The sequence below is a fragment of the Leptonotus elevatus genome, chromosome 8 (assembly GCF_054856555.1).
Source record: "Leptonotus elevatus isolate MCC_2025b chromosome 8, RoL_Lele_1.0, whole genome shotgun sequence".
Lineage (NCBI taxonomy): Eukaryota > Metazoa > Chordata > Actinopteri > Syngnathiformes > Syngnathidae > Leptonotus > Leptonotus elevatus.
The window spans coordinates 15,604,454-15,630,846 of record NC_141246.1 but is presented as its reverse complement, the minus strand read 5'-3'; the positions used below and the strand labels follow the sequence as shown (position 1 = coordinate 15,630,846).

Here is a 26,393-nt window from a genome sequence, read left to right as displayed (position 1 = left end):
TCCTCAAATGGCATTACTGTAATACTTGTCAGTGGAAATCTGTGTTATTTTTGAAATATTGCATGTCATCTATGTCCTGTGTGTATGTTATTGTGAATGTGACTCAATGACAATGAAAAATGGCTTATTTGGATCTCTTAGCTGTTGAGCCGCACACTGTTTTTCAAACTGCTAGCAGAAACACACACACACACACACGCTGGTCACTTTGATGGATTGACCCTATAGTATGTGCTGTCACAATTATTGGCAAGCAGGCATTGAAGGGGCAGCATGAAATATTAATAGTGTGTATTGAATATATGGTGAAGAACGAAAGTGAAATGAGGGCGAAGGCAAATGTTTAAAAACCGGCAAATCAAGGGTGGAAAAAAAGCTACATTTTTACAGACAATATACTCATTCTGTACAATTCAGCTCGGAAAAACATAAACATGTGGAATTGAGAAAGTACATAAAAATAAAAATAAATAAAAAGGAGTTTATAACAAGTACAAATAATTCAAATTATAGTTCTTTCAAACTCATTAGGCTGTGATTGACAGCTTTTGGTTTTGCCATTATCAGTGGGCAGACTTTGCCAAGTCAAGCTGTGCCACGAATGAAATCTGTTAAAGCACAAACAACATGAGCAAAGTATTCCATTAAATAGGAGCAAATTCATGCAGCCTTAATTATTTTTGTTACACAGCTAAGTGATTTCCCAATTTGTTTACGCAAACATCCGGATTTTCTTTATATACTGTGTACTTGAATATATATTTTTTATATCAAAAATAACAATTGCGTAAAGAGTCAACTTTTCATATACAGTGTATGACAAACATATTACAGTACTTTGTGTTCAACATCCCTTCACTCTCACAATGCAGAGTGTGCCTATTATGTGCTGGTTTCGGTATGTGTGCATGCAGAATGTACTGATGCAGCTCGATCTGCAGTAATGATTTCCCATAAACACCTCAAGTTGATCTGGAAACCATGTAAGAGGGTGGGGGTGGCAGCAAGTCAAGAAGGGGGGAATGAAGATGGAAAGAAATAATGACAGAAAAGTAATGTAATAGATAATTAGAACATTAATAATACTGCATACAGTATTACATTTCTGTGTTAGTCTCTGATGCCAAAACTATTCATTCAAAAAGAAAGAGCAAGACGAAGGGGCTTTATTTTCATACGCTCGAGCATAAAAAATGGCACGTTTTGATTTTTGTGCCGGTGCAGGTCTCGTTTTGCACGTTTGAGAATTTGGCAGACCACTCTGTACCATATGGGTGTTCTGGTGTACTGAGGGCGCTTCCTTTGATGTACCCGGTGCGGCACACCTGAGAATTTGGTGGCTGAAAGTAGGCTAGGACTGAAACTGAAGGGGATGAGAGGAGCTGCTTTGATTGGCAGCGAACCAAGTCGGCTGTGTTCATGCCCACAACGGCACAAAGCAAAAACAAGGTGTTTTTAACTATACCGAGGTGTGTGTGTGTCTGCGAAAATGCAAACACTTGCATTGTGCATCAAGAGATTCTTAATAAAAATGTAAACCTTATACATTACTGCAAAAACCATACTTCCAATAAAGTATTGGCAAAACCAGTTGTCATTTATATAATTTGGGGTCATTGCCGTCTGCTGAAAGTAACTCAAAAATTAACTTGTAATCTAATTTAGTTACTTTTATACTTAAGTAATCAGTAAAGTAACTAAATTACTATTTCCATGCATGTGGCAACACTGTTTGAGGGCTGCGCCTTCAGCCTTTCTGTGATGTGTACTAAAATAATCTGTTTTTGTGCATGTATTACCAAGAGGAATAAGTCCGACCTGGGGGGGGGGGGGGGGGGGTTGGGGGGTTATATATCCACATATGGCCCAATGTGTTCCCTAACCTTATTAACCTTAATTTGTTGCACTAATTTAGCGGTTTTCTATAGAAATGGTTCATTACAAACTATTTATTTAGTATGTATTTATCTTCAAATAACTGTAAATTTATTGTAAATAAAATGAATATTTTGGAAGGTGGCTGGAAGGCGAAAAGGGACATATAGGAAGGCTGAAGCTGAGATTTTAACCATTTAAATTATAAATGAGAAATTGACCTCTAGCCGGCCCATTCTACCATTTAAAAATCAATGATGAAAATAAAAAAAAATCTTGTTGGTCTAGGACTCGGTTGTGTTATGCTGCCATCTATCGTCCAATAGATGGAGTGCGGCGGCTCACAACAGCTCACAATCCAAACAGTAACCAGTTGATGTAAGTAAACAAAAATCTGACGTATTTACAATGAAAACAATTGGCTTTAGCACGGGTACCTAACAAGCAAGCAATAGTAAATTTGATTGGCTGCTTTTACGGTCGCTTACTCCATGGGGCCAATCAGGCACCACGTTAATTAGTTGATTGAGTACACCAGCTGCAGCTATTTCACGATAAAAAGTGTGCCCAGCGCTACTCACATTGTAGCTCGTTGCAGCGTTGGAGGACGCCAAACCAGCGTCATTGACAATGCCCACCAAAAATACCCCTAAGGAGCGCATCAGTCAATTCAAGTACAAGGGGAAGGATGTGGCCGTAAGTTTGAATTTATCATTGGAGTGTGCGCGTAACAACGTCACAATGAGGCTCTCGTGTTGTCTTTATTTGTGTCCAGAAACTTCGCGAAAATCGTTTTTTGGAGGGCGTGGAGCTGCGCAAAGCTCAAAAGAATGAGAACTTTATGAAGAGAAGGCACATTTCGCTGTCCTCTCTCCCCGACGATGAGACCCTTTCCCCTACATGCATCTCCGACGACAAGGTATATCGCTCGTGCACGCTTTGACGTCATTGGAAGGTCAGCGTTGGCCTCGTGCAACTGCCTAACTTGGCTGTCTTGTAGGTTGGCACTTTTGAGGAAATTCTGAAAGACGTTAACTCTGACTGTAGGAATGCTCAAACTCGTGGATGCCGGGCTGCCAGGTGAGCTACATTTCTGACAAATATATATATACATTACTCAAAGTTGGAGCTCGTGGGTGAACTTTTAGGGCGTTTTCTAAACTCCTGAGTGCGCATGTCCAATTTTTTAAATCAGTACTTCATACACAGCTTTTTAACGAGGAGCTGGACTAAAAAATAAAAACCTTCACGTGTCTGAGCCTTGAATTGACCTATAATTATTTTATTTTTTTTGAGCGAGTTGCAGCCGTTTGATGCCCTAGATACAGTTTTTAAAAACAATACTTGACCATATTTATAGTTTAATGTGCCATCCGATAAAAAGCAAAACTCATTGTAAATATGAGCAGTCCATGCCTGGCAGTGTTTCCTAACTTTTAAGCCAAGAAACATCTCAATGCACCACCAAAAAAGTACACAATACAAAAACAATTGATCTCTTTTACTCACAAATTATGTTCTGCCATCTAGTGAAAGAGCATTTAATTTTTGTAGCTGTGAAATTGGATTGGTTTTTTTTTTTCCTCAGTAAACCTGATCTCTCATAGCACTGTATCTGAAGTCGGGTCGCGTGGGCACCTGCTTTTAGGAGGGAAACACAAACTTCCTTCAACCAGCTCTACCGGCAGGATCCCATGAAACTTACCATTTTTAACTTTTTGGTAACCTGATTAGGAAACTACTTTCCCAGGAGTTTAACCCTCCCCTAAAGGAGATCGTAGACGCTGGTCTCCTGGCCCGCTTTGTGCTCTTCCTGTGTATGGACGATGAGCCCAACCTGCAGTTTGAAGCAGCTTGGGCGCTGACAAACATCGCCTCTGGAACCTCTTGGTATACAAAACAGGTGAGGGCACGAATAATGGGAAATAAATGTCAAATGTAACATTTAGGCCAATTTTATTCTTTAAATCGTTTTTTTGTTTTGTTTGATAGAGCAGAAGTTTAAATTTCTCTACACAGGTGCTAGATCATGGCGTTGTACCCATTTTCATTTCTCTGCTGGCCTCACCACATTTGCACATCAGTGAACAAGCTGTATGGGCCATTGGCAACATTGCAGGTGATGTGCTGAATTGACTAAACTTGTGTTATGCATTTAGTGTGAAAGGATTTGAAGAGTTATAATTTGAGTGCTTTGAAATGTGTTTTTTGTGCTTGTTGGTTTTCAGTGCTGTCATTTTTATTTTATAACCATAACTTGCAGGTGATGGCCCAACTTGTAGAGATTTCCTCATCGAGTGTAATGTGATCCCTGCCTTGCTGGCACGGGTCTCCCCAGAAACGCCTGTAAGTTTTCTATTTTGAATTTGTGCGTAGTGCGTTGCCATTTTTGGTCAGTTGTTGTAGTGAATTGGCGAAGACCTTAACTTATGACGACTCATGCGTAAATTGCAGGCTAATTATGCTGTTCATTTAACGAAATAAAATTCTCATTTCTTTCAGGTTGGCTATCTACGCAACCTTACGTGGACGTTGTCAAACTTGTGCCGAAATAAAAACCCATTTCCGCCCTTGTCTGCCATCCAGCAGGCAAGTCGATGTTACTTTCGTGTATAGCTTTCTGAAATGTGCTTGGAAATGGTCCCAATTATTTGGCAAGATGGATCGCTAATCTCATGGCTTTGATTAAATTGACTTTACATTGCAGATAAAGGCCCAACTTTATATTTAATTTGGTTATTTATAGGGCTGTTAAAGCGGTAAAAATTGAGATTAAAATGCACTTCATTTTGACCACAGATGATTCTTTAGCTTGACAGCAGATGCCTACATTAAAGTAGCGCAGGTTGTTTGAGCAATAAACATGACTACATGCATTTAATAAATGTTTGCATATGACATTCAGAATATTTGTCAAAATATGGGGGTCATTTTTTCCCCATTTTATATAATGCAATTAATTAGAAAAAGACATGGATGAGTGTGCAGTAGTTTAAAAATGTTGAAGGCGTCCTCATTACATTAAATGTCGAAAGAATGAACAAAACGGGTGCGGCAAAAGTTTATTAAAAAATCATTTTAAATTTAGTGATTAATCAAAATTCTAAAAGGTGATTAAAAAAATTAATTTGACCGCTCTAGTTATTTACCACGTACAGTGACCTATTCAATATCGGATTACATTAATGAACTTAAATGACCTACATGTGCAAATGCGTAAAAATATGAAACTCATACAGTTGGCATGAATGGACTGGCTTTAAATAAATACATCTGTGAGGATTAAACTGTTAAACTCTTGCAGGTGCTTCCCACATTGATCCAGTTTCTCCATCTTGCGGACAAGGACATCTTGTCAGACGCATGCTGGGCAATCTCCTACCTGACGGATGGTAACAATGATCGTATTGCTATTGTGGTCAAAACGGGCATCGTCTGCCGGCTGGTGGAGCTCATGAGCCATAAAGAGCTGAGTGTCGTGGTGAGCAAATCTTTTGATTTGTAAATTAAATTGTTGACTAACCTTTGTCGATTGACCTGTGCACTTCAGACTCCCGCCCTCCGTGCCATCGGGAACATAGTGAGTGGCTCAGATCTGCAAACGCAGGCGGCTATTGATGCTGGTGTTCTTGACATACTTCCTCGCCTCATGAGGCACCCGAAGGCCAATGTGCAGAAGGAAGCAGCCTGGGCCTTGTCAAACATTGCAGCTGGGCCGTGTAAGCAAATCCAACAGCTCATCACATGTGGCCTACTCCTTCCTTTGGTAGAACTACTTAGGAACGTAAGTGGTAAAATGGCACAGAATCGGCACTTAAAACTATTAAATGTCGTCAATGTGTTTTGTTTCTCTAAAGGGAGATTTCAAGACTCAAAGGGAGGCTGTGTGGGCAGTAACGAACTTCACCAGTGGGGGCACTGTGGAGCAGGTGGTCCAGTTGGTGCATAGTGGGGCACTTGAGGCAATAATCAACCTTCTGCAAGTCAAAGATGCCAAAATCATTCTGGTCATATTGGATGCCATCAATAACATTTTTATGGTGAGGAGAGAAGCTGCACCAGAGTTGAAATGATCACTTGGAGTCTGACTCGCACTGTTCAATCACGGTTAAGGCAGCGGAGAAAGTCGGCGAGACGGAGAAACTCAGCCTGCTAGTCGAAGAGCTGGGAGGACTGGATCGCATTGAAAGGCTCCAGAACCACAAAAATGACACTGTGTACCAGACGGCACACAACCTCATTGAGAAGTACTTTGTGGATGTAAGTACATTCCTAAATGCAGCTTTCTGCTTAATATTGCTTTTGTGGAACATGAATTAAGCAGCAAAATCATTTATCTCAGGGGGCAGCCATTTTGCTACTTGCAGTTGACTGAAAATGACATCAGGTGCCGACCAATCAGGATTCACCTTTTATTTGAGTTTGGTCATGTGACATTCGCAAGCTGAGTTGCAACTGGTGTCACATTTAGTTGACAGCAAGTGGCAAAATGGCCGCCCCATGATGGATTAAAAAATGGGTGGCTTTTGCTGCTTGATGAAGTAAATAGAATACAAAATTGGTTATCCAAAGTACTAGCTGAGAAGTTTCTGCTTCAGGATGGCTGGCTCGAATACACTTGGATTCGGTGAAGCAATTTGTAGCTTGATCCAGTTTTGCATTGCTCTTGTTCTCCAACAGGGTGAGATGGAGGGGCTGATGAGTGAGCCCACAAAGACGGATGACCATTTTGCATTCAAGACCCCTGAAGCTCACAAAGCATTTGAATTTTAGACTGCTGTTCTACTACAATAATAAATATTTTCATACCAAACTACTTCTCTGAATGTTTCGGAAAATTATCCTTTTGTATAAAAGTAGTCTGGAGTGTGCATACCCACTCAAATCTTCGTTTTGTGCCAATTTCTTAAAGTCAATGGAGCAAATTAATTTGTTTCTCAGCCAGATGTGGCTAATTTGCTGAAGGAAGTTCCAGAGTGTAAGAACTATTTTGAATGTGGTGGCTGAAGCACCACAAGGCCGTCTTTGGAAAGTCAACTCTCAACTTGATGCCATCTTTCCTTAACCTTTGGATTATGTCATTGTTTCACAGAGAAATGGAGGTGCTTCCTTCTGAACGTAGTTTTGAAAGGTACCAAAATCTTTCATTTGTGGCCACCCCATAAATGTTTGAGGGCAACACTGCAGCTGTAATGTTGCAAAACGACTGATCACAAAGTTGACAAAATATGCAAAAACACCCGCCAATCAAATGTAGCCGGTACAAATGGGTGGAAGTCCATAATGTACCCGGCTAGTTGGTTGGGACAGCTCCGCTGAGAATAATAAAAGTCCGCAAGTAGAGTCACCTCTAAAAATGTTTGGTTGCCTTCCTACCCGGTAAACAAAACAACTCCGTTCCTTGACATTAGGATGATACCAAAAGTACTATTTGTATTGCTTTTGCCAGAGCACCAAAAAACAAATTCTGTTTTTCATCAAATGGATAGGTTTAAAAAGTGTTCACAGGATCAGAAGCAGATTATGTCATATTCACATCAAATCCTTGATCACCCAATATGCACCCATTTGAATTGTGATAGATTAAAACCTGCTCCAAGTTCATTTCTCACATCCAGTAAGGGTGCACACATTGCAAATATTAGGGGTGCGCCGATCACAATTTTCTGTCAGACCTGCCAATCCCAATTTTTCCAATCTCAATTTTTTTCCAAACCAAGCAGCATACATACACCTTCAGAGTTCCAATCTTATTTTATTGGAAAACATTGAACAATATCTGTGAAATAATACAAACTGGTTGTTTTAAATGCTCATTAAGTAGTTCTCTGAGATGAAAATGAAAAGCCTATTCATCACCTCAGCAGAAGAGGACAATGGTTGACTTTTTCAGACCGCTGAGGAATGAGATGAGATCGGTGGAAAAGATCTGTTTATATTTAAGGAGATCACCGATCCCCCAAAACTAAGGAAATCTGGGCTGATAAATCCCTAGCAAATATGTCCATTAACTTTATGCAGCTTGAGGTCGGCTTGTTTTAAAATAACTAAATCACACAATGGAAATGTCCTCAAACATTAGGATTGAGTCAAAATTTTTATTAGAAAATAATATATAATACCAAAAGTGATTCAAGAGGAAGTGAAAGTGCTACGGTGTCTATTTACATCTTTTCATAGGTGAGTTCGTGCCCGCAGGTCTTGCAAGTTTTCTTGTAGAGGTCCTCTTCCAGATCAACCACCACCTCTGGTCCATATTCATGTTGGTGAGCGCTGGTGTCTTTGGCCCACATGCTGCTCCTCACTGCCCGACGCAGCTCTGACAAACACATTCATAAAAATAAAATAAAAATCTTCAGATTGCACGCTAAAGGTGCTAATGCTAATTATATGTTTGAGCATTTCACCAACCTTTGACTTTCTTGTTGAAACGCTTTTGTTTCTGCACTTCTCTGTTTTCTTCCCTCGCCTCCTTGGCTTCCTCCAGCGCCGCCTCCGAACCCCACACCTCCATACATCGCTTCTCTACATGCAATTTAAGGTAGAGCTTCATGTCCCCCCAGTGGGGGTTGTGAGGGTTTTTCCTCAATATGTACTTGAGAGGAGGCTCTCTCTTGTCCAGGTCGCAGTCCTTCAGCAGGTAGTTCTCCTTGGCCTCAGTTCTGGAGATCAACTTGTGTTTCTCGTTGCTGTCTCTGAAGGGGAAATTATAACTTATAAGTGCTTGGTCATGTATATTTTAAAAGTTTAAAGTAGGGCAAAGTAAGTTCACTGATTGATCCAGGTGTGTCTGGCCATTGTTGTTGTGGTGACTGAGGTCAGGCACACCTGGATTAATTAAATTTGTCCAATTATGAAAGACAGGAAATGAAGGAGTGGTACCGAGTTCAGGAAGTAGTGGATTTGTGCAAAGAGACGCATTATGCAGTTTAGGTTCATTCTGAAATTTCACCCATAAACCTTTTAACAGTACAGTAGAAAGACGTGCCTTGGTCAACGAATGGTTGAGAAACACTATAGTAAGGTATTTTATAGCCCAAAGGTATTAAGTGTATTCATGTACCTGCACTTGTCACACACAGACAGGTCAAAGCTGTTGCTGAGGTAGGAATCCATGAAGGGCTTCTGACAGTCATCGCAGAACAGGTAGTCTAGTTCAATGACCGGAGCTGCGACCCAATACAGGACATGAGAATATGAAACGAACCCACAAAAAGACACCTCGCGCACCTACCTGGTTGGTGCACCACTTTACTGGCCTTCTGCTTCTCCTCCAAACTCTCCTCTTCCTCGATGAAAAAGCCCGCACCGGAGTCGATGGTTTTGCATACTTTAGCCGGAGTCCCGCTTTGCTCTGCGTCCGAAGGGCGGCTCGCTATGCGGGCTTGTCGGAGCATCAACGCCCGCTGTCGATTCCTCTCGATTTTTGCCCGCATCGCAGCAGAAAGTTCGGGTTTGGGACTTTGTTCAACGACGGGACCATCGGGAACAACCACCCCCGGTGACCCGGAGGGGTCCATATCGCTCGATGGAACCAAAATGACTTAATTGACGTAAACAATGCTTCTATGCTGAGACAACCCTGCTCCAAATGTCCACCATCCACGGTAACGCACAGCAACAGATATACGCCAACACGCTATAGAAACCCGGCTAAAAACGTGCCTACGTGGCGGCCATATTGGCAGGGGCGACATTCCCATTTAAGCGAACGAAATATTTAAATTAAGTGTAATTTTCAAATGTTTCCAACCAATTTTCATGAGGTTTACTTTTCTTTTACCGTCAAACCGCGTGCTATTAATACTGAACATTTGGGGAAGGAGAGTCGGAACGGTTGATACTTCTCAAAGGTAATTCCCAGGGCCCTAATCGTGATTGTGCGGCTTTTGCGCAATTGTATGCCGCAGACCTACACAGGCATCCTTATTTCGCTTTTGTTGCTGTCCAAACACGATATTATGATGCATTTGCCCCCCTACTAGCTTAGGGTTGCTGTAGGCACGCATAGTAAAAGGCCATGACGTATCTGCCTATGGGTTACGTAAAAGTCACAGCTTCACTTCCGGAAACTTCTTCATCTTGGGATGCAGGTTGGCGTGGGTTCGCTTCCCCACCTGGGAGACCATGTTTGAATGTGTGCGTGTTTGTGTAAGTGAGTGCAAAAACAAAACAAAAAACGTCTTCATCTTGTTTTTTGTTTTTTTCCATCACTACCGCCATCGTGTGGTATATATCTGTACTGTATATGGACATACACTACGTACACAACAGACATGTTATTATTTTGTGGAGTTAACAATTAGTAATAAATCAGTACTCGGCTCGTTAAAAATAACACAACCCATTCATTCATTCATTCATCTATTTTCTATACAGTTCATCCTCAGGGTAAAGGGAATGGAGCTGATTCCAATTGACTTTGACTGGAGGCAGGATACATAGGCTACACTCATTAGCTTCTATCTATCTATCTATCTATCTATCTATCTATCTATCTAATCTATTATAATTGTATTTAATGTAAAAAAAAATGAAGGATATCAATTCTAATCCAAAAGAATACATTAATGAATGTATTTCAGATGGCCGACATTTTATAGTATCAGCACAAGATCAGTTATTGTTTTTAGTTCAGTATTATTTATTTAATAATAACATTTTAGACAGTGAGTTGAGGAATACAATATATATTTTTTTAAACATTGTTATAATTCAAGTAACAAATGAGAACAATTCCATGCTTGCATAACAATAGGATGGAAAATAAAAATAAAAATGCTGGTCATTATATCCAGTGATGGACTCTTGTAAATGTTTGCGCAATGGACGCATTTCCATGTGCAACTCACAGATAATCATCAAAGCAACAATTTTAAAATGTTACTGCATGAGCGTCCTAAAGCTGACTCAGAATAGACGTTGACATGACTATGATTACATACAGGAGCTTATATACAGTCTTGTTTATATATATATATATATATATATATATATATATATATATATATATATATATATATATATATATAATTTGTTTTCTTTTTACAATTATACACACAAATGCAAAGCAAAACACATATTCTGACAAATATTAGGTGAGTTCAATTTATGTATTTAGGGAGGAGAAAATAGAGATCATGTATGTTTTTGTGTTGCTGATTATTTTTTTCACCTGGATAACAAGATATGTCTAAATAGGAACAACTTCTACATTGATGACCAGAGAGAAAGGTGAAACACACAAGCAAATATATAGATGAATATGAAATAATTGTTTGGGGGTTTTAAAAATCTAGAGGGGGGGGAAAAAGCAGATTCCAGCACCTCACCACCTTACACTTTGACTATACAGTACATGTATTGTGTGCTGATTAAAATTGCACTGAACAAGTTGACATTTATGTAAGCACAAAACAGTTTGGATGACAAGACAAAAATGCAGCGGATGGTGTTATTCAGGAGGATTGTGCCTTTATCAGGTATTTCATCAACTTCCTGACACTTTCATCTCACCATGTCTGTACTAGTTTGAAAACATGGATCCAGTCAATTCAAGTAAAAATTGGTACCAGTATGTACTTTAAAGTATATTGTAACCTCTTCAATACTATGATGAAATTATATGAAGCTGAAATGCGTATCTTTGAGGTCAAGTGTGACTAGAAAGAAAATGTTCCGTAATTATAGCTAACAAAATTATTGAGACACCGTATTTCATGAGTTGGTGAATGAAATAATCAATCAAGGTTGGGCTGCACCTCTGATGTCTCCATGAATCGTGATTATTTAGCTAAGTGCTGCAAGGTACAAATAGCCTCGGTTGGATAAACCAGTGACTACTTAACAACCTTTAAATAGGCCCGACTGAGTTGACCCTTGTGATGCTAATTAGAGGATACACTTTAATTGAACATGTCGCCATGGTCAAATTCTTTCCAATCTTTACCCATCATTCTTGTCCTTTTTCATGAGTGTTTTTTTTAATTTTCATTGATTTTCATTGGTTAATTTTCAAAATAATTTTTTTTTGTCAGATTAAAGTTATTTTTGTAAAAAAAATTGACTTTTTCTTTCATTAACGGCAACCAATAATGTTGTCCATGCGTGTATAACTAACTCTACATTTTTCTTCCCATTTTCACTGTGGGTTTAAAGTGTCTCAATACTTTTGTCCGTATTGCGTACCGACAGAAGTTCAAGATCAGTATTGGTTTTCTGGATTAGTGCATCGAACACATAAACAACAGCATGTGAATGCAAAATTTAGAGGGCCAACAGCCACAGAGGATTACAGTCAAGACATGATGCGTTGAAAGGCATACCAAAAACAAACATGGTATTGATATTATCATATGGTTATGAAAAAAAGAATAATAATCATCACATACTGTACTGATATTGGCAGAGAACGGGCACCTCAGTCCGTTAAAAATCTGTATACTGTACAGTAAATTTTTAACAGCTTATATTTGTCATTTATGGAACAGTAGCTACAAATGATTCCGATTAACCAAATTGAATGACAATGTACATGAAATAAAACGTTTAAAATCTAACAACAAAATAATGTCCATTTTTAATCCTCATCATGAATCATGTAAGTAACGTTATTGCTTCCATGGAAGGTTGTGTGTGCCCCCCCCCCCCCCCCCCCCCCCTCCCTCATACTTGTCACCATCTCCGATGATGAACCTTGCTTGGCCAGTCAATGTTCATACAACTGGTCCATCAGTCTCTTCAAGTAGGTATCAACCCACAAATTGGAGCCTCACGGCTGAAATCAAGTTTTTAAGTGACACCGGTACCGTGTGCCAGTCTCAGACGGTTACCGGGCAGACTAGAATTTTGTCCTCCAGCATGACGCTGACGATGAGGAAAACAAAGTAGAGCAGGAACATGAAGAAGCCGAGGAACTTGCTCATCCTCCACTTACAGGCTGCGATGGACATGATGACGAAGAGGAGCATGATGAAGAGGAGGACGATGGCGCAGAAAAGGCCGTTGCTGCTCACCTCCACCGGCTTGAAGTCGTTGATGATGTTGTAGATGAGCCACGGGAACGGCAGACTAAACGGAAAGTTGGAGTGCAATCATGAGCTGGTCATATCATACCTCGTGTAAAAAGCCTCCACTTACCCCACGGTGATGTCAAAGATGTTGGAGCCCACCGAGCTGGACACAGCCATGTCACCGAGGCCTTTTCGGGCCACGATCACACTGGTGATGAGGTCAGGGATGGAAGTGCCCGCTGCTAGAATAGTCAGACCCATGATCTCCTCCGTGATCCAGAATGTCTCCCCAACCTACAGGACAAAGAAACATTGGATTGATGCTTCATGATGTCATTATGTAACTGCAGCCAGAAACATGCAGAAAGGCTTCACATGTCTGAAGATGTCAAAAGACAAGGAAAAAAAACCCCGAAACAATCATTGGCAAGTTTCACCCAAACAGGACGTGTTCTTGCCAGGCCTGCTAACACCGCCAATGACAAAAACGCTTTAAGACCCTGTGATGAGAATGAATGAGATTTGTTTCTAAATTAGGATGACCAAATGTCCTCTTTTGGCCGGACATGACCACTTTTTTTTTTATGCCGTATAATATATATTTAATTTTTTCAAATAAATTCATGAAAATGTCCAGTTTTCATTGTAACCACGACTGGTAGACCACCGACTGCCCCCAAGTCAATCGCGAGGCGTGTAGGGGGGGAAAAAAAGTAGGTTTTGTGTGTGCAGGTTTTATTGTTGTACTGTATGTATATTTAAAAAAAAATTTTTTAAAGAAAAATATAGCAATTCAGCTCATTTCCTGATTGTTCAAACAAGGTCATCTAAGTCATAAAATGTCATTGTATTTAATGTAATAAATAGTGAATGTGTTGGTTCTGCATTTTAATCAATCAAAATATGCAGAACCAACACATTCACTATTTATTCAATTAAATACAATGACATTTTATGACTTAGATGAGTTTAAAATATCACAAATAACATATAAAGCATACAACAATCTACTCAGAAGCTATTTGAAATTAGAGGGAGTCCTTATGACATAAGGCGTACGAGTGTCTACAAAAAAAAATCTAAACAAGAACAAATATTAAGCAAAGGTGTGTTTCTGTAACAGGTGTTAATTTGTGGAAAAATTATGTTTACAAAGTGCAGTTGTATACACGAACAGGTTTATACATTTTTATATATTAACCTAGTATTGTATCTATTGAAATAAGTCAAAACACAAGGGGTAGGACTAGATACGTTTTTAACTCCTTCCTACTGCCTTTGAACATGTAAACTCTTTTCTTTCTTCCTATTCTTGTTTTTTCATTTTTACAACTTATATTTTATACTCAAATGTGTTTTATGTTTTTCTATGTTTATATGTTCAATAAACAAACCAACCAAGGTCCCAAGCAGAATTTGAGCTCACTGGTAGCGCTGTGCGCTCGCAAACCAGTGATGTAGATGTGGCGCATGTTTGATCCCTCTCATTCAAAAGATCTAAAAAATATATTTTAAAAAGTCATTATTTACTCATTTGTCAAGTAAGACTTCAAACCTGTATGTTTTTTTCTTTTACCCATACAGAGGAGACATACTTGTCAATAAAAATATTATAACGTATGGCGTTTTTGAGTAAACTCAAAGCTCTGTTCTCTTTTTGGGAAATCAATATATGAGAAGTTTGAAGATAATTGCTGAAAATGTGCCAAGACTGACAACTGTGTAGTACTCAATAGCGGAGATATAATATAGCATTTAACTGTTCTTCGCCAGTTCAGTTTTCCTGATTTTAATTTACATTTTTGGAGAGGGGGATAAAATGGCGACCAGTAGCGCTCTTTGGCATCCGCTGCATAAGAACTGAGCACCTTTGTTCGCACCTTTGTTCGCATCGGTGTTTATCCAGCACAATTGCAAATAGTTAAGATGACCTGTCACATTTTTTACCGCTACAGGGTGAACTTAGCTAGCTAGCTAGTCCTACACCATTAAAAAATCCAAGTTACAGAAAAGCTCGGCGCGGTAATCTAAACCTCCAAGTTTGACGTATATTGTATTCGGGCTACCATAATATTTGAAACGTAAAGCACTGGAGATATGTAACTAGCAGGAAGCATGTGCTAAATGTCTGTCATGTAGCGGGAGCCACAGGTTGAATAACATGTTCCGCCTTGGTCAATAAAGAGTTAACTTTCCCTGAAGTGTCTCTTTTATGTGACTGTACACATCAACACAACACCAAAGGAGACCTTGACGTATTGGAGGACCCAACAGCTGGTCTGCGGCGTCCAGAAGCTTCTTGTTAGCCTGCAGGCTAGCGCCTCTCGTCGCGCCATAGAAAGCCCCCGCAATGACTCGGCTATTTTGAAACACTTGGCTTTTGTTTGTTCGTTTATTCGCTCAAATTTGACAGGCTTGTTAATAACACTCAATGGTACGTAACATTTGTATGATACTTGTACTTAATTTTCACTCTACAGGGAGGGCAGCATTTGCGCAGAACCGAAAGTCCCTCCGAAGGTTTGCACTGAAACTCAACATCAACAAAAGGTTGATTCAGCGGATGCTTCGAAAAGCGATAAAGATGACTTCAGGTTGTTGAGCATCATAAACTTCTTCCCGAAAGCCTTTAAACAACTCGAAGTGGGTAGCTAAAGCTTTATCACGCTCCAAATTTGCTGAATCAAGCTTTTTGTTGATGCCGGGTAAGCAGTCGAGCCATTCTGGATAGGCTTTGCGCGGACACCTGCTCTAGGAGTTAATTATTTTTGTCATTGGTGGTAATGGGCTGCCCACCGGTTGAGGGCATCGCCCAAAGTCAACTGGGATGTGCTCCAGCTCACCCGCGACCCTAATGAGGATAAGTGGCATAGACCTTGCACGCATGATCTCTCGCTTCATGTCTGTCTTTTGCATTTGCACCATTAAAATAGAGCGTTGCAGGTTGATCTGGCTGTGGCTCAAGGCAGATTAGCCAGAGATTAGCGGCAGAGGTCATATATTTAACACCCTGACTGCTGCATTCGGTGTGCAGCTCCAAAATAGACAGGAGAGAATTTCTTTTTTTTATCTGTGTGTGTGCCAGTTACCTGATGAGCCCACCACACCATCAGATAGGAGAAGAAAGCAATCCAAGAGATGGAGCCAATGAAGGTCATGGGGAAGAACCTTTCTGAGGTCTGAAACAACCACAGAGGATATTATTCAATGCCCAGCTCTACTTCATGCCCTGTATGATATTATGTTCGCTCATAAAATGTAGAATATTGAAAGTTATAAATCATATTGCAATGGTTCTCAAACCTTTTGCATCAAGTACCACCTCAAAAAGTACTCCGCTCTCCAATGGCCACGATAATGACTAACGTGACCATAACGATAATAGTAGGCAAGTGTTGATCAAAATAATTTATTCCTGAAAATTAATAATTAATATATATCATTTGTTATTGCAAACGTGGACGTTGGCCGGACCTGTGAGATGAACTAGCTTAGCGCTTGCTAGGAGGGGGCTACATGCTAGTAGCCTACAAAACAATGGGGATGAATTTAACTCATTCAAACCCAAAACGTATAAATAAGTTTTTTTAATACTGTGTTCTTCACTTCCCAAAATGTATTCATACGTTCTTCTGACATGAAGAGGTCGCTTATAGCAATGGTAGTTATAACAAAAAACGGCAAGCAGGTGGCAGCACAGTATAAGAGATCAGCCAGGGCCATATTGCAACAAGCTCTTTTTTGCCAGTGTTTTCAACAGGTTTGTGAATAATGATGAAACTTGATGATGATGAAAACGGGCAGACAAAACAAGTTTTACTTCTTTCTGTCCCCTTTCATTTATTTTACTTTACTTTGAACTTGAATATTGCTTTATACTCCCCCCTTTTTTTAATTTTATTTTTTACAAATGAAATAAATGATTAATTGATTGATTTAAATGTAGCTATATTGTAATGCTAATTGCCGCAAAACGGAAATACAACAATAAACAAATGTACTTTTTTTCTGATGAAAGAAGAGACTCTAGTCTGTCTTTTGGTAGGTTTCATGTTTTCATAGCAACAGAACACAATATTCTGTGGGCCTTGCAAAATCAGTCGAAATCCAGTAAAACAGCCGGGAGCGAAGGGGGTTGCTTCAGTGAAAATGACTGGGAGCGAATGAGTTAAAATGGGACCAAAACAACATCCTGGGTTCTGCATTAGCCAGCGTGGGATCCTGGAGGTTAAAGTGAATGTACTTCATTTATATAGTGCTTTTCCACCACAAGGCCATCAAAAAGCTTTACATTTTGACACGGCATCAAGAGCAACTGGGGGTTCGCCATCTTGCTCACGGACACTTTGACGTGGTCACAACGACCTGGAATCCAACCCACAATCTCAGGGTTGCAAAACCGCCACCCTATCACTCTATCACTGAGCCACACCGCCCCCAAGTAAGTTATTTTAAACTGAAAAGACTATTTAGATTACAGAAAACTTATTCTCAAAGGTTTTTTTCGGTACCACATTATTATGAGTGCTTATTTTTGCTGCTTTTTCTATCCATCTATCCATTTAAACAGTTTGTGTGTTTGTTGTCACCTCTCTCCTGACATCAGGCAGTGTGAGCCAGAGAGGAAAGACAATAGGGAGGATGACGAGGTAGGTGAGACGTTTCCGGGTAGTATCAGGCCAGGCCAGGCTGAGAGGCTGATCTTCATCTTCCTCCTCCTCGCCACCCTGACGGAAAGCCCGTTTGTGATAATGTATTCTCTGTCAACATGTCTCAGCTGCTTTTATTGAAAGATTCAACTTACCTCCTCTCCTACGTCGCCATTCATGGGAGGCGTGACTTCCACTGCGACCTTCGTACTTGTGGGAATGGTTTTGATGGCTTGAGGAAAGAACACACACAGAGACATTTGGGAATAAAACGCATGAATTTAAATGGAGTGCAGTGTATGTCATATTGACAAAAAAAAAAGTATCTTAACAAATAAATTGAAGAATAATTGATCAGGTCAAAGTGCTGATTGCCACTGCACATCAGTCAAACCGTATCCATGTTGTGCTAAATGTAACCATCCATACTAAAGAGAAATTTTCTTCCATTTTCTTTAGCTTACTGTATTTCTCAAACTGCTTGCGATGGACGGATGGAAATGGAAGATAACTCACCAACACCGTTGGCACTGACAGCCTGTTCTTCTTTACACTTCTTTTTTGCCATTTTGTGAAGGATGGATGCCTTCTCTTTGAATCGTCCTTAACAAGAAAGTTTCAATTACTTGATTACATTTGTGCATTAGGGGAAATATGCTATTTATTATTATTGTTTTGTGTGCGTCAAAATAACTCACATGGCTACTGTATTATGTCGACTAATCCGTTAAGCGTGGTATTTGACAATGTTTGTCCCGTTGAAATGTTGGGAGTGCAAGTGTCTGTATGTGTATTTGGCCTCAACACACCTTCATCACTCAGGGGGTCCAGTGTGTGTATCATGAGCTGGAAAATGCTGTTTCTCATCAATGAGTTGTGCAGCGAAGCACAGCTGCCTTCCCTCTGTAACCTTGGTTTGGCCTGTAAAGACGTAAACGTTGTCACCATTGATAAATCTTACAAACTTTGCACACAGCAAAGCGGACTCACCATCAGTCTGTTCTCATCATCTGCAGGAGGGGCGTTGACCTGTTGGGGAAACAGAGGGAAAAGGGTTCATTCTCCCCACATATTTTTACAATTCTTGCAATACCATGCTGGTGCACTGCCATAGATTTGGGGTGCCATGCGAGAAAAAAACACTTCAATTCCACTCCGAGAATCGTCACCACCTTTCTCCCACTTATGACACCAATTTACAATTCAACAATGGCAACGTTTTCAATTCTAGTCATTGACCTGTGACAAAGCAACTTATATTAGTTGCACAAATGAAACGCAATGAATCAATGTGAGCAAATGAGCAGGAGAGAATGAGCAGTAAAATAACAATATGGTATTCAGTATTATGTAAGCACGTACATTTTGAGTAATATACTGTATAATTTTAGCTCCATTAAGACAAAAAGTAACATGTGACTTTGTTAGGGGGGGGGGGGGCTTTCGCTAATTATCAAATTATTTTTTTGTAATCAAACAAAGTGCCTGCATGTTAAATTGATTGCATATTTAATAAATACAATTAAAAAGATTACATAATTTAAACTACTGTACATTGAACACTGGAAAAACAGCATTTGTTATATGTCATAGAAATCAATTTATTAAATGGATTATTATTATTATTTGTAGTATTATCATCTTTAATATATTTTTAAAAGCACCATTGCACTGTTTCACACCGATTTCAGCAAGTCTGTTTCTGCTTTCGCAATGAAGACCGCACGCCTCACGAATTTAATGAGTGTGAGAAGATCCACTTCCAGGACTCTCTGTGTGCAAAAGCACATTTCTCGCTATGCCCATCTAAAAAAAATTATAATAATAACGAAAGACAATGCCACCAATGCGTACACTTATACTGTACCTTGCGCAACATAGACAGAGCTTACACCTTCATTCATTCACACAAACATACGTTTATTATTATAAACCTTCAATATATATATTTTTTTTATCAACAACTGTGTCGCATCTGCGGGTATATTTACATTCAACGCTGGAGCGCAGTTGTAATAACCTCGGGGGAGCAAGTGGTAATTATTCGTCGTCCATTCTGTTGCAAAGCCGTTAACATTTTCAATACCCTCATTACAACTGTCAACTCGTTACACTGATTCGAATTGCTCCCGTGCCGTCATCAATCGCGTCATTTATTTAATAACTCCCGCAAATCTGCGTCAGCCATAAATGCTTGAAAAATATTCCAAGAATCTGTCAAAACAAAACAAAATGACGTATCCGCTCTCCCGGCTTTAAAGGGAGAAGCGCACTGGAGCGCTCCCGGCACAAGGGGGTGCGATGGCGTGCCGGGCGGCGCTTTTGGGCCCTTTGGCCGCGATCATTTCGCTACTTCGCCCATTTCGCCGGCGTTGGTTGAAATGAACTTTTGACGCTGCCGCGACAGCCAATCGGTGTCGAGATATTCCACGAGATATTGCAGACAGACACCCTGAGCTGTACAACACGGCGAGCTACGTGTACCGCGACCGGGCCAAAAAGGACATTGCTTGGAGGAAGAAGCGTGGATGTTGGCTTACCTGGTGAGTTTGTTTGTTTAATTGTCGAAGTGTGAAAGCAAGCTAGCAATGCTACAATAAAGTTAGCACTACCTACCGACGCGGGAAACCCTCCTCTTCCTCCGTTGCGGCGCGGAGCGAAACAAATCCCATTTGAGAAGGCCGCGAACAAACACGCGTGACCAGCGTAACGTCGCGATATTTTCGGCTCGGTCTGAACGTAGCATTACGGTAGAAGCGTGGACACGCGCTCCCGGCTTTAATGGGTTAAGGGACTTACAATGGTGGAATATCAGCATTGTCTCTTATCTAATACCTTAGTATTAATAATTTTTGTGACTTAAAAAAAAAAGCATGACATTTTTATAAATGTCCGCCTTGGCTCAATAAAGGATGTGAAACACTGCAATATAGATGGAGCATAAAACTGAGAAGTATAATAAGTGTCATGTCTGTGTTGGACATTTTGTGGAAGTGATTTAGAGAGCGCTGAGATGTGTGTTTGTTTGTTTGTTTTGTTTTGTTTTAAGAGCTCAGTATTGTTCATTCGGTAATTGTACCGATTCGACATGTCATCATCATTGCACTCTTTTTTTTATTAATTTTTTAAAAAATTTTGTATGTGTGCGAGCGTGTGAGTGTGTACTCATTAGTTCACCTAAAACCTATTAAAAAATCCCATACCGTTCACCTAAACGAATACTTCAGAATGAGAGATGTGTGTTTGCTGTCGTCACTGCAGGTAAGAAGATGTTAAGGGGATCAGAGAGGATTGGTGTCTTTCGTGCTATCTGCAAGCAAACGAGCAGCTTCTCACTCTCCTTTCAACACAGAAACCGAATTCAATGTTTGCTTCAGTCTCTTAACTTTGTGCTTAACTTCATGATGTTGTCAGGCTGATTTGAGGAGAGGTCTTCTTGTTCTCCACCCTTCTTCTTCCACCCTCTACCACCAGAGAGCATCTGACTATTATTAGCGGCTATAATGGGATTAGAGAGCATTAACCTTTGGGATTATTTAGCAGCAACCATTACACGGGGACAGGTGGACATCAAGTGCCTTGCAACAAAAATGGAAAAGCTCTTCGTGGGGGCGATGTTACGTAGCCAAAAGGACAGCCGATTCCCAGAAGGCAGCAAAAGCCACACAGCATTTCATTGGTTCAATGCGCTTGTAACTTTAGACTATATTATATACAGTAATATGAAAGAATTTAGGATGATAACGCAGTTCAAGACATTTAGTGTTAAGTGTGAAACAGTTTTTTTTTTTTAAAGCCCCAAAAATGCAAGTCATACTTCTTGAGAGGCAGTTTGTTACTCGCAACTGTTAGATGATCATCAGAAGGAAGGGAGGGGCTTGCATGCTAATGCTGCAGATCATCAGCTCACAGACTCAACTAGCTTGATTTACATATCATCCTGGTTTGTTTCAGTCTGTGGAGTGTTCTAGTTCTCGACATCGGTCTTGGCCTCGAGACCGGTGTTGAGACCACTTTTACTATTTATTGTCTTGGACCAAACTAGTACTACTGTGAACAGTGTGAAACGCAGAGTGCCTTCCTGGTGTCACCTGGAGTGTGTGTTTCATTGTACTATCGCAGAAAAAAAACACAGCAGAAATTGTTTTTGTTTTAAATGTAATGAAAGAAGAGATATTGGTTATTTTGTTCATTTTTGGGTGATTACAGTCTTGGTCTCGTCTCAGTTTTAACTTCCATAGTGTTGGTTTTGTCTTGGTTTCAACCTTCAAAAGTCTTGGTCTTGTCTCAACCTTGATTTCCAAAAGTTTTGGTCTTGTCTTGGGTTTGACCTCCAAAATTCTTGGTCTTCTTTCGGTCTTGACGTTCAAAAGTCTTGGTCTTTTAAAGAATATATATTTGTACAAACACATAACAATCCAGGTAAGGTACAAACATCTTGTCTCGGTCTCGATCTCCAAAAGTCCTGGTCTTCTTGGCCTCAACCTCCAAAAGTTTTGGTCTTGTCTCCGTCTCTTTTTTCTTTTTTACGAATATTTTTATTTTAGTTTTTTCAGCAATTTGTACAAACACATAGCTTTGGTCTTGTCTGGGTCTCGACCTCCAAAAGTCTTGGTCTTGTCTGGGTTTCGACCTCCAAAAGTCTTGATCTTGTCTAGGTCTCGACCTCCAAAAGTCTTGGTCTTGTCTAGGTCTCGACCTCCAAAAGTCTTGGTCTTGTCTAGGTCTCGACCTCCAAAAGTCTTGGTCTTATCTCGGTCTTGACCTCCAAAAGTCTTGGTCTTCTTGGCCTAAACCTCCAAAAGACTTGTACTTGTTTTAATATCTTGGTCTGAACCTCCAAAATCGTTGGTCTTTTCTCATTCCCAACTTCCAAAAGTATTGGTCTTATCTCGGTCTCGATACTCTCTAGTCTCGATAAGGTCTTGGTCTCGGTTGGTGTGGTCTTGGCTACAACACAAGTCTTTGTTTGACCTTGTACTATGTTACGAAGCAGAATAACACTCCATAATTTTGACTTTCAATGTGAAGTGATTGGAAAAGTGGATGTCAAGTGATTGCCTCTGTTGAGTATGTTAATACAAGAGCAATCCACAGACAGTCCAAGTCACGTGCACAACCAACCAAACCACTCTCCGTACAGAATCAAGAGGCTTCTTCACAATGTCATATAGAAGACAAGACGTGGTGATGAGAGAGATACTTAAAATGGTCTCTTCTGACATTTTCTTGCCCTTTAAAATGCAAAGCAGATTTAGATGAACATTTAAGATATGCAACACCTTTTTAGAATACTTTAAACCCAAATGTCTGTCGATGAATTGAGCCCCAAGTCATTGTGCTGTGACATCAGCCCCGTTCTGCGAGCGGAATGGTTTTGAGTCTGGACCTGGTTTCTAAAAGTAGACGCTAAAGATGAAGCCTGATCTTTAAGTCAGCACGAAGACACCGCGGCCTGCGGCTGCGTCTGGTACACCCTCCTCAGTGGCACAAGCGCAAGACAAACATTTATATCCTTGCACTGAGGAATTCACATGCCTTTGACCTTCTGTTAATTCCCGAGTGGTGCATCAACACCTTGTGTGCTCCTGGCTCATCACACTGTCTGGCCTCTGTTTTATAAGACCTTCTTTAAAAAAAAGAAAAGCCAATTCAATACTAGAAACCAATTCATGTCAGGCGTGTTCTAGTTTGGCGACTACCTGAATGTGGATGGATAAGCAGAAATAATGCACTCGTGTTTGTGAAGGACGATGAGCAATAAATGTAAGGACTGATGGCTGGAGGGACAACCAGAAAGATTTATAGATGGATAGATGGGTGTTTGATAAATGCAGAGATCAATAGATTAAATTACGGATGATTGGAGGTTGATGACGACGGATTCATGTCGAGTTGGTTGTATGAATGTAATGATGGATCCAATGGGAACTTGAAAGGATTGGGTTTATGGAGAACCAAAACTGTACGGGTGCAGAGATACAGTGGGAGATAGGTAAGATTAGGAACAGGATGGAGGAACAGAAGGACAGATAAAGGGATAGTCAGGTGGATATTTGGACAGTTGGTTTGATTCATGGATGGTTAGATGGACAGAGAGTGGGACGAACCAATGGATGGATTGATTAATGACGATCATGACGAATGGGTGAACGGGCGAAGAGGTCGACGGATGGATTAAGGGACGGATAGTTCAATGGAAGAAGGGTTGATTGGGTTGGAAGGATGGATGAGCAATGGAAGTAGTTGAATCGACTCATGGATGGATGGATAAACAGACAATGAACAAATAGATGGACAGATATAGTAGGTTGACCCAATGGATGGCTTGATAAACTGATTAATGACAATCAAACAGGTGGTTGCATAAATGGGTTGATGACTGTATAGATTGAAATATACACAGAAGACAGATGGACAGTTTGGCTTTCGAGAAGGAATGGACATACCTTAGGTGCAGTCTGCATTATATCCACCCGGTGTCTGCCCAGTTGACTTTTGATGAGCAGTTCTATTTTGGCATTGAACTTCATGAACGTCACATAGGTGCAGTAGCACATGAGCAGGCCGAAACTTTCCATCAGCGTGATTTGATTATCCAGAAAGAAGTAGATGAGCATGAGCAGGCCGATGATGTAGAAGGAGACGTCTCTGAACAGAGGCCACCAGGTGAGGTTCAGCACCTCTTTGGAGAAGATGGCGCACATGCCGATCACGAACAAGATGTTGAAGACGGCGGAGCCAACGATGGTGCCGATGCCCACGTTACTGTGGGAGACGAAGACGCCTATGACGGAGGTGAACAACTCTGGAGCCGAGCCGCCCGCCGCCATGAAGGTGGCTCCCGCCACATCGTCGGAGATCTCCAGCTTTTCGGTAATGACGGTCAGCGCCGGGACAAAGAATTCATCGCACACAATGGCTAAGGCTATAAACATGTATAACATGCCAAACATATGAAACGCCACAAAGCCTTGGCGTCTGTCCTCCACGCTAAAATAGTCTGTTGGGTAGTCCCCGTGATTCATCTCGATTTCTGATGTTTGCTGGGTGGCAGGTTCGGACGCATTCTGGTGCTCTAGGAGAGTTCTTTGGGGCACCTCTGCATCACCTGAACCCTCGGATTCAGGCTGACTGGTGGTGACAAGAGACAAGGCACTCCACGAACACACTGTGCAGACCACCGCCAAGCTGAAGGTAAAGCCAAGAATTCTCCCAGGCCGCAGTTTTCTCTTCACGCCCTGATAGTGGTGCCTCATGCAGCTGCGAGGAGGTCCGAGAAGGGGAACGAAGCTGGACAAATCCATGGTGTCTTGTCTTCTTCTGGGCAGGAAGGACTCCATCATCTTTGGGTCTCAGGCAAAGCGGAAGGATCTACAATCACCTCGCCCAAAGATGGGTTGGCGGTGCCGTTGGCTACAAGGGCGGGCGGGGGTTTGACAGGCCACGCTGGTTCACCGATTGGTTTGCATTTTGCTTCTCCTTTTAAACCCAATGGAGGCCTTTCAGTCGGATTCCAGGGTCCAGCCCATTTAAAGGCTTCCTCATATTACTCCCTAGACACACACACACACAAAGAAAACATTTTAATTCACAAGAACTATCCCAATATTACAGTCAAGTACAAAAGACAACCATCACTAATGAGATACCACAATTCTACTTAATGCTCACTTTTAACTTTGCAATGTCAAAGTAGAATGAATCTTGCGACATACTTATTATTGAGTGCTGTAGCCATTATTTTGACTGTCGTGGAGAAGCTAAGTGAGATAACTAAAATATTAGAAACGTTTCCGTATAAAGCAACATAGTTGGCCACTAATGCAACAAAAAAAAAAAATTCACAATAATAAACATATTGTTAAATAACTCACAACACCTCTCTGACCGTGTCAAACCTGAGCATTATTATATGGTCTCATTAGATTCAAGTGCAATATTCTGACGCTTGGTTACTGTATGTCAAATATACCAATAGTAAGAAGGTACTGTGAATAGTGAATACTACTGCACTTTTACATATTTAATTCATCTTTGGTGGTAAAACGAACTTCAGTACAATAACCTTAAAGGTATTTTACGGTGCCAATTAATGAACTTTATTAACTTAACGTACATGAATATTTTAACTGAAATGTATTTGCAAATTAAACATGAGAAGTTCATCACTGGCAGGCGAGAAAATTATCAAGCTTGCATGAAAAACTAAATACATGATCAAATACAGTACATTTTCAACGCCAATTTAATTTTAATTTTTGCCTTGCTTGCAGCCAGGGAAATTATATCGGCCATATTCTGTGACTGCAGCAGCCTTCTTAACATTGTGCTGAGAACCTGTGAGCATCTCCTGACATTAGTGAAATCTTATTAGGAGGCTCTCTAATCCCTGATAAGATATACTTAGATAAGCCACAGAGCCAGCAGCACACTGCGAGTTAAAAAGTAGACATCAGCATAAATCAAACATCAATTTTAAGGTTGGGAAGAAAAAAAAATGCATACAAGTGCAACATGATGTATACGTTTCAAATATATGTATATATATATATGTATATATATATATATATATAAATTGGAAGAAACTTTTATCTGGGAATCAAAGAAGCACATCAGAGCAACAGCATACTGTATTCAAAGATTAAAAACCACACAAATATGCACACATAAGAAACTCTACTCTCACCTGAGTTGGAGGTTGCTCTGCCAACTGGCCTGCAGATGGAATAATAGTCCCGTCAATTAAATCCCAAAGAAAAAAAAAATCCCACCCGATGTTTACTTCAAAGCTGTTAATCGTTGCATTCTCCGTGAGATATTCCACCCTGAGACGAAGTTCCAAAGCGAACAAGCC

The 26,393-nt window shown here is 40.4% G+C and overlaps 3 protein-coding genes across 4 annotated transcripts; 1 reads left to right on the top strand and 2 right to left on the bottom strand.

The window, feature by feature from the left end:
• The first annotated feature begins 2,410 nt into the window (after positions 1–2,410).
• kpna7 (karyopherin alpha 7 (importin alpha 8)) lies at positions 2,411–6,688 on the top strand. Of its 2 annotated transcripts, XM_086082581.1 has the most exons (12): positions 2,411–2,571; positions 2,651–2,794; positions 2,876–2,955; positions 3,610–3,778; positions 3,895–3,994; positions 4,139–4,221; positions 4,378–4,464; positions 5,180–5,356; positions 5,426–5,659; positions 5,733–5,915; positions 5,989–6,135; positions 6,556–6,688. In XM_086082581.1, the coding sequence occupies exons 1-12, from the start codon at positions 2,506–2,508 to the stop codon at positions 6,646–6,648; spliced, it is 1,563 nt and encodes a 520-aa protein (XP_085938707.1). In that variant the 5' UTR covers positions 2,411–2,505; the 3' UTR covers positions 6,649–6,688. The 2 variants fall into 2 exon arrangements, with proteins under 2 accessions (XP_085938707.1, XP_085938708.1); XM_086082582.1 differs by lacking the exon at positions 2,411–2,571 and having other exon boundaries at positions 2,666–2,794; positions 3,626–3,778.
• Positions 6,689–7,610: 922 nt separating this feature from the next.
• Positions 7,611–10,001, bottom strand: xpa (xeroderma pigmentosum, complementation group A). Its single transcript, XM_086083009.1, has 4 exons — positions 9,110–10,001; positions 8,939–9,044; positions 8,287–8,570; positions 7,611–8,194 (listed from the first exon to the last, which is right to left on the bottom strand). Exons 1-4 carry the CDS (start codon positions 9,393–9,395, stop codon positions 8,040–8,042), a joined length of 831 nt encoding a protein of 276 aa, XP_085939135.1. The 5' UTR covers positions 9,396–10,001; the 3' UTR covers positions 7,611–8,039.
• A 2,541-nt stretch (positions 10,002–12,542) lies between these two features.
• On the bottom strand, positions 12,543–26,393 carry slc24a2b (solute carrier family 24 member 2b). Its single transcript, XM_086083728.1, has 10 exons — positions 26,226–26,393; positions 23,986–25,092; positions 18,527–18,565; positions 18,346–18,457; positions 18,053–18,139; positions 17,692–17,768; positions 17,477–17,614; positions 15,977–16,066; positions 13,015–13,181; positions 12,543–12,945 (listed from the first exon to the last, which is right to left on the bottom strand). The coding sequence occupies exons 2-10, from the start codon at positions 24,880–24,882 to the stop codon at positions 12,696–12,698; spliced, it is 1,857 nt and encodes a 618-aa protein (XP_085939854.1). The 5' UTR covers positions 24,883–25,092; positions 26,226–26,393; the 3' UTR covers positions 12,543–12,695.